Here is an 11406-nt window from a genome sequence, read left to right as displayed (position 1 = left end):
TTTCTCTCCCTTTTATGTATATATGGGTACATAACAAATGTCTTCAGTTTATTAGAAATCAGATTTAAGGTCAGTGAATCTAAAGTGTGTCTTATTTTAATGTCCAGATTATGCCAAGGCAAGAAAGAAGGATTTTTCATTAGATACAGCAAACCTTATTAGTCCTTCCATGACACAAGCTAAAGACTGCTAATATCTTCCATGTGCCATAAAATAATTTGGATGGCTAACTGATAATGTAAATTATAATAATCCAAATATATTTTATTATCACTTTGGTAAAGCAGTTCATCAAAACTAGATGGTTAGTGTTTGCTTGGTTCAGTGAAATAAATGGTCAAGAGGGAAATTATTATTTAATTACATTAAATATAGATTGTGTTTTTCAACCTTGAGTTCACACTGGAGTCATTTGGGAAGTTAGAAAAAATATATTGACTCCTCCTACCCCCACCCCTACCCCACCCCCCAGGTTTCATTGGTCTGGGCATCATGACTGTCTAAAACCCCCAGGTACTCTAAGGCATAGCCCGAGTTAAGAAGTACAGCATTAGAAGACAGTCACGAACACTTTAAAAACATACCAGACTCAAGTATTTCCAGCTTGGAACACAAGTAGGAAGTGGATTTTTGTCAGGGTTTTTTGTTTTTGTTTTTGTTTTTGATTTTAACTCGGAAAGTACAGAAAAAAAGTTGCAATGTTCAAGAAAAATAAAGTGAAAACCAACCACCATCTCCAATGCAACCACTGTGAAGTTTAAAAAAATTTTTCTTTTATAAAAACCTTATGTACAAACATACCTATTTGGATCCTTAGAAATAATTTTTATTTACACGAAAGAATTGTGTATTGTATACTTTCCTTTTTAACACTCAATACATTCATGAAAGCTAGTCTGTATCTGGCTACGAAGTAATTCACATGTCCACACGATTTTATTTAACCTTCCTTCCCTGTTGCTGATCTTCAGCTATCCTCATTCTTTGCTTGAAGTAAGCGTCCTTATACATGGATCATATGCACTTTGAGGAACTTTTGGAAATATTATTAGGTACATTTCTGAGAGTGAGATTGGTGGGCGCATTTAAAATGTGTACGTGGCGGGGACCTGGCTAGCTCCGTTGGAAGAGCCTGAGACTCGACCTCTAGCCCCAGGCTGAGTGTAGAGATTGCTTAAATAAGCAAATAAACTTAAAATAAAATGTGGATAAATGTAGTGACAGTAACAAACATTCCAAAATAAATAGATGCCACCTACGTTTTGTCAGCACACTTTCACGACTATCAGTGCGGAGGTCGCAGCGGAACACGGTTCACGGGGTGGGGAGAGTGGAGGTCATACGCCTGCAGTCTCCGGGGCCGGGCGCTCTCGGGTCACGTGGGCGACCTCGCTCCGCCCCGCGGAGGCTCAGCACGGTGCTCAGAACCCTGGCAGGCGCTGTAGGGTCACGCGGGCTCCGCGGCTGGCTGGTCTCGCGGAGGCGGAGCGAGGAACTGGAGGAAGGTAAGTTCTGTTCTCGCGCGGGGTTGGGCGGTGCTCGCGAGCGCCGCTGCTTCCGCCTGGGCGGCCGGCCGGAGCTCGGGTTTCCGGTGGCGGCGGCTGGGAGCGGTCGAGGGGCATGTCGTTGGCCCTTGCTCCCGGCCTTTCTCAGGAGGGGCACGCGTTCCTTAACCGTTAACCTCCAGGCCCCTTCCGCCCAGAGGCCTGCCGAGCTTGTTCACCTTGGAGTCTGGGCCCACGCGGGACTCGCCTCCTGGATGAGGCAGGAGGGGCGTTTTTTGTGTTTTGTGTTTTGTTTTTTTAAATTAGCTTTCCTGGCATTGGTGCGCGCTAAACCTGCCCAGGGGTATTTGCAGCTCCGGCCGTCCTAGAGACTCGTCTCCCGAAGTCTGTAGGTGGGACAGTCCACCGCATCAGGACAGCCACATGTAGACGGTGCCTCTGGTTCCTGGGCGCCTCTCCCTGTAACCGTCTTTACTCAAGTGTTTAATGCAGCTTGAAGCTATGCGTTGATAAATTGTCAGAGCTGGAAGGACCTTAGAGATGACAGCTGACATGATTGGAGCGTTTCCCGCGGGCGGTCCTGCTCTAAAACACTTGATTTATAGTGAAGCGTGTGCTCCCCACCGTAGCTCTATGTGGCAGACCGTTTTTTACGTGCAACTGCAGCGCGGTGAAGTTAAGCAACTTGCCCCAATTCACACACAGCAAGGATTCAAACCCATAGGAACTCACCTGTGATCACAGATCTCTAATAGCAGGGACATGGTAGCGGACCCCAGAGCAGCTACGTGACTTTATTAAATGATTAGGGAACTATTCGGTTTTAAACATCTGGTGACGCAACTACTTGCACCTTAGCATTCCTAATTAAAAAAAATTCAGAACGATGTTTGGTGATACACATATACATATATACGTTCACAGATATCTTTATTTTGCTAAAAGGTTTTGTACTTTTAGGGCAGTTTATTTGCAGGCAAGGTGTTTTTATAAACCTGTGGGTGCTACTTGGATGAAATGTTAAGATTTTACCAATATTCACCAAATTGCGACTCAGAAGATAGAGGTTTGAATCTTGACTGCTACTTGGTGGTTTTAGGAAACTTTTCGTTAAAAAGGATCCTTTACCCCTAGTTTACTCATCTGGAAAATAAATATACTATTTACCCCTTGGAGGTTTTGTGAGGATTAGTGAACTCAGGTCTGCAAACAGTCCAAGAGCTTGGCACTCACTGAAGGATAGTTTTATCTACTATTATTCTGCCATCCAAAGAGATATCTAAGGCATTTCTTTTCTTTGAACTAAAAGCAAGGGTGTCACCCCAGAGTTATGCTTTCTGATAATGTGTAGACCAAGGCCCCAGACTTAGTAAAAGTGCCTTTGTCGGAGCTCAAGAGGACTAACAAGTAAGTTCCTATTTTCATGTCTCTCTTGTTTCCAATGGTTTATGGAAACTTTTTTTTTTTTTAATTCAACCTGTGCTGGAAATGTATCTGATAGAGATTGATGATCCATTTAGCTAAACTGTAATTTTATATGGTGTTAGCACCTTTAGAAACCTATTTGAGGCATAGGCCAAAAAACATTAAGAGGAAAATCGAGCAAAATGGCTAAATTTTTCAGAAGTAACTTTTCTTCATCTAGCCCCAAACTGTATAGATCAGTTAACTTTTCACCTTCTTTTTATTTTTAAGATTTGATATCTTAAAGTTGACTCAAAATAAAGGAAATGTGTGGGTGCATCTGAATAGTGCATCAAAGTAATAGTAATTACAATACATACATACAATACAATAAATTGACTTTTGTTACTGTCTGAATGGACCGTGATATTCACAATATTTAATTAAGTATAATGTGGGTGTTAATTATAAATATTACCAGATATCATAAGTAAATATGACCATTATTTGAGAGATATGATAATATTTTCCTAAGCAAAATGCAAGACTCTAATCATAGTTCTCTGAAACCTTTATCATTGAGTGCAGCGTTCTCTGCTCTTTTCTTATCAGCCCCTGCAAAGTTCACTGCAGTTTTCCTTGCTTGGGGTGCAAAACCTGCTGAAACTCAGTTTAAAGAGACTGAAATTTGAAGGATTGTATTTTGTTCTCATTTATTTGTAAGTGGGGGAGAACTTAATTAACTTTTGATGCTATTCCACATCTCATGTATTTTGTTACTTGCTTGATACTAGTATTTTCTAATTTTTTGGCCTAGAAAAAGAAAATATTCATTTATTTCCTCTTCTAGTGCCAACTTTTTAAATAAGCTGAATAAATTCTCAAATAGTCCCCTCATGACCTAAGTCCACAGACACATTTTCTTGGTTTTTGGATCATTTGCTACACAAATATAGGATACAACTTAAATATTAAAAGAGTAATTTTAAATATAAGACTAAGTGTGATATTTTGAGACATTAAGAAATTTTGTGTTTACTATCACCTTGCTTTTCTTTATAAATTTACTTTATCTGTACATATCCATTATAGATTGTTTTTGTTTTGCCTGTTTTTGCACTTGGTAAAATAGAAGCATACTCTGAATTCTTGAAAAAAAATTTTCCTTTAAAGTTATATTTTTGAAATTAATCCAACTTGATATACCCATTTTTTTTACTACTATGTAGCATTCCACTGAATGAACATAAAAATTCTACATTCTACGGTTGATGCATTTTGAGTTTTTTTCCTGTGTTTTGCTTGTCTTGTGCATGTCTCCTGGTGTACCTGTGCATGTTTCTCTGGAATATACTTAATGGGGGATTAATGGGTCATGGATATGTTAGAAGAGTCTAGGTAATGCCAAATTGTGGTATTGCTAATTGATGTCATCACTACCAATTTCTCCATATCTTCACCAATACTTGGTATAATTTTTGCCAGTCAACTGAATAGAAAATAGTATCCCATTTGTGACTTTGCCTTGCATTTCTTGTATTTTTTCCTACTGATGAGGTTGAGCATCTTTACGTGTGATCACTGGCCATTCAGACTTCTTCATCTATGAAATGTTTGTCTCTTTTGCCCATTTTTTTTTGCACTTTCTTACTGGTTTATAGAATTTCTTCATCTATTCTGAATCATAATCCTTTGTTGGTTATACGTGTTGCAAATTTTGTTTTTTTTTTTTCAGCTTATTTCAGTTCATCTGTTCCCATTTTTTTTTGTCTTTACTGTTCCTCTATCTGTCCTGTCACAAAATGTTATAAAAGCTGCACACCCAATACTGTGGAGGTAAATACTTCCACCTGAGCCATTTGTATACTTTCGTACCTGCCAGTACGAAGCAAAACAAGATAACTGTTTAGAGTTATAGTAATGCAGCCTTCTGTCAGCCATAGCTAATCCAGAAAATCATGGCATGGTCCTCATTGACTTTTCGTAAAAATACTGTATTTTTGTTTTTCATTGTAAACTAATTTTTAACTTTTTTGTTTGAGTATAGTTGACACATGATGTTTTATAAGTTTTGGGTGTAAAACATAGTGATTCAACTTCTCTATACTTTATGCTATGCTCACCACAAGTGTAGCTACCATCTGTCACCATACAACCTATTACAATGTTACTGACTGTATTCCCTTTGCTGTGTCTTATTCTCTTGACTTATTCATTCTGTAACTGGAAGCCCATATCTCCCACTCCCCTTTACGGATTTGCCACTCCCCCCCCCACCACTTCCTTCCCTTTGGCAGCCATCAGTTCTCTGTATTTACAGGTATGATTCTGCCTTTTATTACTTTGTTTATTCATTTGACTGAAATCACATATTGTTTGTCTTTCTCAGTTTGACTTACTTATGTGAAAGTTTTTTTTAATATCATGTTCTTTTTTCCATAATTTAAAAAGTAACTAGGTTAGTTAGAGCAAGAGTTAACAGTGCAAACTCCAGAGTACAAATTTGACATCTCTGTAATTTCCTAAACTTGGTTTGTGTAATGCTTTCCTTTATACCTTGAATTCAAAGTTCCTTCCTGCCTCTCCCCATCAACACACACACACACACACACACACACACACACACACACGCCACTTGCTACACTTCAGTTTTGGAGCCCAGGCTTATATTGTAAGATCTAATACCTGTCTTTGTTATGGCTCAGAATTACCCTTCTCAAAATTGTAGCCTATAAATTCCTTCTTTCAAAAGCTCACTCCTAACACATTCACATAGAGATTTTTACTTATAAATAGTAATTTCTATTTTACAAATTTATTTTTTAAATGATCCATGCTCTTTTCCTCCCAATATTTCTAGACTTCCAATCAGTCATAGAAGATTAAATATTTAGAGAAGCCATCAGAAGGCCTGGAGACTCTTGGTCTTGCCACATAGCAAATTTTCCCTCTTGCTGTGGGGTAGGGATTGAGTCTATGGTTTATAACTGTTCTAAGCTAGGTTCATCAAGGTCCAAGTGCCCCTTTTAAAGAAGTTGCATATATATGTTTTTATGTGAAATGTTAAACTAAGACGAGTGAAATTTAAAAAGTAGTTCCCTGTTATTAACAAAATGTATATCGTCATTCTGTACAACTTCCTGTGAATATGACAATATTACCATATTTGAAGAGAACATGGATTTGGAAGGATCATCTTTCAAAATTAGAATATTTGAAGTTGACATGTGATTTATCATTTTGTTAAATATCTTAAATTATAGACAGTTGTATTTTGTTTAATATCATGGACATTCCATGGCAACCTTCCTGATGTTTAACACCATCTGGGTCTCTACAACTATCATGGGCCATCACTTGGATTCATTTCCTTTTCCTTTTCTATATGTAATTCCTTATCTTGTGTAAGGCAGAGTTGGATGCCTCTCAAGTTATCTGGAACTTTCTCTAGTTTCCCAATCTGATGAAATCCATAAATTAATACACTTGTTAAAATGGACCACTGCAATAGCTTTCTGATTTCTGTGTTTCCTTCTTATTTTGCTACAATCTATTCACACAGTGAGGGCATTATTTTAAAAATAGATCATGTCACCCTTCCCTGCTTTACACCCTTCAGTGCCTTCCCATTGCTCTTAGAGTAAAATCATACACAGTGAGGCATGACCTGGCTTCTGTCTAACCAGACTCACTCGTTGTGCTCCAGTCTCCTATCTGTTCCTCAAATTAACCAAGTCTCCTCCCTCCACCCCCCTCTTTCCTCAGGCTTTCATATTTGTTATTCCTTCAGCCTGGAATGCTCTTCCTTCAGCTCTTAAAATGTCTAGTTCATTTGCATTTTTAGATTCCAGCTCAACTATCCATCCAAAGTCACCTTCCCAGGCTTTTCTTTGCAAAATGGCCTCCCTTTTCTCTCTCATATTGCCCAGTTCATTTTCTTCATGGCTTTTAAGGTAGTGTATAATTACCTCATTTGCGTATTTGTTTACTGGCGTTTGTTGTTGATCTCACCAACTAGAATATAATATCTAAAGGACAGAGACCTGATCTGATTTACTTCCCTGAAGTGCCAGTCACATAACATGTGTTCAGAAAATACTTATTCAACGAATGATAATCTCCAACAAGAGAACTTGGCAAAAGGAGAATTTGAAGATCTATTGTTGAAATTTTTCTTTTGAAATTCTGTAATTCTGTGCTAAAGATTATTGTCAGTAGTTACTTCTTGAGAATTTTGTTTGCTTTTTAGACATATATTCCTCCCTAAATAGATTACAGAGAAACTTGTCCATCAGTGACCAAAGAAAAAAAGTATCTTGTGATTAGATGTTACCGTGAACTTTTAATTTCTTTCATATAATTTTTTTCATATAATTTCTTTCATATAATTGAAGTAGTGCTGCTCCAAGATAATGGTCAAGGTACACATAAGATCTCATGCCCAAATGCTGCAGGCAGCCTCTTTCCTGTCCACTCATATCGGGGAGTGAACTTGCCTAATGCCTGTTGTGAAGCTGGGTATTATCCAGATGGTTGAAGATCCCTACTCTCCAGCAGAGGGCAGAAACCATGCAGGGATATCTGAAAATTTAATTACTTTAAAAATAAAGTCAGTTGAGTAATCTCAGTTTGTGTCTTGTGATTTTTATTTCACTACATGCAAAGATTGAAAATGTGCTCTCGCCTAGGGAAGAAGGTTCTTGCCAACCCTAAAATAATAATATACAACGTTCTTTGCACTTTCTGGAAGTTATAGACCACCACAGTCTCTACCCCGAGATAGGGAGGAAAAGCAGGAATGTTTCCAGAAAATTTGGGATTAACTCTAATGGAAAGAGGGTGGGGATAAGAAGAAAGAGTTGGAATTAGGAGTGGAGTACGAAAAAATATAGCAGTTCTTGCCAAAACAGGATGTATAATTTTATTCAGAAACTGTCCTAGCATAAAACAAAAACCCCCAAATGGAAGGCCCTCAGGAAAATCCTCTACAAGGCCCGACAGTCCTGACACTGATGTATCTTGATGTTTCCTTCTCACAGGAATTAACAGACCATGACCATGTTCTTAAAGTATTATATAAGGTCTCTTTGAAACAGTTGCTTTCAAAAAAGTAGCCTGAATATCTGTGCTGATAAAAAAATATATTTAGAGTACCTGAAAATTCTCCACGAAGACTTCTTTGTTTAGAAATATGGGTTTATATACTTACATAAATTAATTGAAGAGAAAGCCATCTCTTTGAATTCCCAAATAAGGCAGAAGAAAGTGATGTTAATTTCTGAGTTAAGAAAATGAAATGCGCCCATACATACCTCTCCTCTTGTACTGGAATAGTTATCTGGTTGATTTCTAAGACAGATCCAGGCAAAATCAAATGAGTCACCTCAACCAGGAGATACAAGACTATTCAGACTGTCAAAGAATCCTACCTTTAGGAGAAGGCTGAAAATAACACTGATAACTGGGTGTTGTATAGCACTGAAATGATGGGAAATAAAAGAACAGTGAAACTTCAGTCTCTGGGTCTTGGGACTTCTGAAATATCCATTTTACACAATGAAATGAATTTGAGTCCAGCCTCAAAATGGGGAGTCTTCCCTAACTTGGACAAGCTTTAAGAGTCTCTAACTCAAAATCATGACTAACTATAACCCAGTATTTATGAATATTTTATTTTATATAGCTATAAAAAAGCCTTTATCAATCTTAGAGATCTAAATATATATATATAAATATGTATATTTATATATATATATAAATATGTATATTTATATATTTGTATATTATGTATTTTATATATTTGTATATTATATATTTATATAAATATACATATGTGTGTGTGTATATATATATATAAAAAATATCTCTGTGAGTTAAGTTGTAGCCAAATTTGTGAAGACTACTTGTTTTTTCTTTTTTCTTTTGTTCAACTAGCATGGATGTTGATGGCTCTGAACAAGATCCCGAAATGAAGGAATATTCTTCTGTCTATGTTGGCAGAGAAGAGGACATTAAAAAATCTGAAAGAATGACAGCTGTTGTGCATGATAGAGAAGTGGTCATTTTCTACCACAAAGGAGAGTATCATGCTATGGATATTCGCTGTTACCGTAAGAGTTGATTTTTCATTTGTAAACCTTGTATATTTGTTTGCTAACCACACAACTATCAAAATTTCAGGCTTTTTTTATTTTTTTTTTTAGTGACTAGATATAATATTTAATTTCTTTTCAGACTCAGGAGGACCTTTACATTTGGGAGATATAGAGGTATGTAAAATTAAGTCTATCCCCTACAAATTCATGTTTCTTTTTATAGTCTATATTTCATTCTGTATGCAAAAATCATTTATATTTGGGTTTGAACTGTATTTTAATGCTTTGAGTATATTGCTGGTATTCCAGGAATTCACAGTCCTACAATGTAAAGAAAACTATTTCACAGATGAATAGAGGAAGTATGCATGGCTTCCGATCTAGCAATTATACTCTGAGATATCTATCCTACAGATGCCATTGCACAAATGTTCAAGTATATATATGGGAGAGGTTTACTGTGGCATTATTTGTTGCAATGAAAAATTGAAGGCCACCTAAATGTTTTAACAATAGGAAACCGTTTAAATAAACTGAATAGCCATAGCCATGCTATGGAAAACTATGTAACCACTGCCTCATTAATTTGTGAGGCAGATCTGTATGTGTTGGTATGGAGGGATGTCAGCAATATATTTTTGAGTAAAAAAAGCAAGTCATGGGATGATAGGTCTAATGAGATCCCACTTTTAAAATAAAAAATATTCACTTTGTTACTTTATACATTTCTACACAGTTTGTTGTCAGTGAGTATATATTACGTGAATAATGTAGTAAAAATATAAATTTGTATATTTTAAAAAGGAAACCACACATTGAATGCTTATTTCAGGAAGGAATAGGGAACTTACTTCCTTGCTTTCCAAAACTAGCTAGCTGCCTTATTTCTTGTTTTCTACTTCATAAAACTGAATGCTATATCCCTCTCCTTCCTGTCACCAGCGCCCCGCGCCCCCCCCCCCCCGCCACCACTGGTACAAAATACAAACTGAAACAAAATGTAAACACCTAGTGATCATAATGTGAAAGAATTTCCTTCAGTTTTCAACCATAATGAGACCTATAAGACTTTGTACTTAAAGTGTGGGCCACAGACCAGCAACATCGATGTCACCTGGGAGCTTCTTAGAAATACATAATCTTGTGCCCTACCTTAGGACTACTGAATTTAAGCAAGATCTGCATTTAAACAAGATCCAGGTGATTCCCATGCTCTTTAAAATTTGAGAAGCACCAATTTAAGGCCGTTAAAAAGTTGGGAATTGACTACTTTGGATTACAAATTGCTCTTCAGTTAACATATACACTCATGCCTTTAGTAACTCTTTATATTTGAAACTTACCATTCTTCCAGCAGCTAGTGAAAGTTCCTTTAGAAACACTTGATGCCCTTGCCCCATTTCTGTCACGGAAATGACATTAACATCTAATAGATAACATCATAGCTTAAATCACATGGTACAGTTGCCCAAGCTCATTTCCTGATAAAGTTCTAACAGGCTGCGTTTCTAATCAAATGCAGCAGGAACTTGATGACTGCTAAGATTAGGTTCCACCTTATGCTGAATAATTTGTAAATGGAAGGAAAAAAGAGAAACTGGCCTATTCTTTAACCTGGCTTTTCTGCAATAGAATCTGTTCTGAGCCTGAGATTTATTGTGAATGTTGGAAATGTCAGACTATTAAATCATTTATTTTCTTCCCCAGGATTTTGATGGACGACCATGTATAGTTTGCCCCTGGCATAAATACAAAATTACTTTGGCAACAGGAGAAGGACTATATCAGTCTATAAACCCTAGAGATCCATCAGCAAAACCCAAGTGGTGCTCCAAAGGAGTAAAGCAAAGGATTCATACAGTGACAGTGGACAATGGGAATATTTATGTGACTCTTTCTAATGAACCTTTTAAGTGTGACTCTGATTTTTATGCCACTGGAAACTTCAAAGTTATTCGGAGTTCTTTCTGATAAAACTATATGGCAATGAAAAATGTTGTGTATGTTTTGAATGTATTAGAATAATCATACTTCAATACCAAAGAGTATTAATTTTTCCAACATAGGCACATTTATTACTTATCTTTAAAAATCATATAAAGCTGAACAGTTCAAAATTATACATATTTACTGTGATGTAAGGATTATCAGGATATATAAAATACATTTCATCCAGTCCTCTGGATTGACTGGAACCTGAAGGCTATAGGTTTGGAATGTACATTTTAAGAAGGGTGGAAATATTTGCAATAACCACAATGAAGAAAAGGTAGAAAATTAAATTTATTAAGAAATATGGGGGTAATCCCTATTTTGATGTAGCAGACTTTATCATGCAAAAGTTTTAATATACACAAACTAAACAGAGTAGCATAATAAACTTTCATCACCCACTTCAACAA

At 36.7% G+C, this 11406-nt stretch overlaps 1 protein-coding gene across 1 annotated transcript; it reads left to right on the top strand.

The window, feature by feature from the left end:
• The first annotated feature begins 1248 nt into the window (after positions 1–1248).
• RFESD (Rieske Fe-S domain containing) lies at positions 1249–11406 on the top strand. Its single transcript, XM_032846222.1, is given in 6 exon segments — positions 1249–1276; positions 1279–1348; positions 1350–1505; positions 8844–9019; positions 9144–9178; positions 10712–11406. Coding segments are annotated over 6 exon segments (729 nt in total). The 3' UTR covers positions 10976–11406.

Source organism: Lontra canadensis, unplaced genomic scaffold (genome assembly GCF_010015895.1).
Source record: "Lontra canadensis isolate GAN:19392208 unplaced genomic scaffold, GSC_riverotter_1.0 scaffold4, whole genome shotgun sequence".
NCBI classification, from domain to species: Eukaryota; Metazoa; Chordata; class Mammalia; order Carnivora; family Mustelidae; genus Lontra; species Lontra canadensis.
Note: the sequence above shows the minus strand (reverse complement) of the source record. Positions and strands in the feature narration are given on the sequence as shown.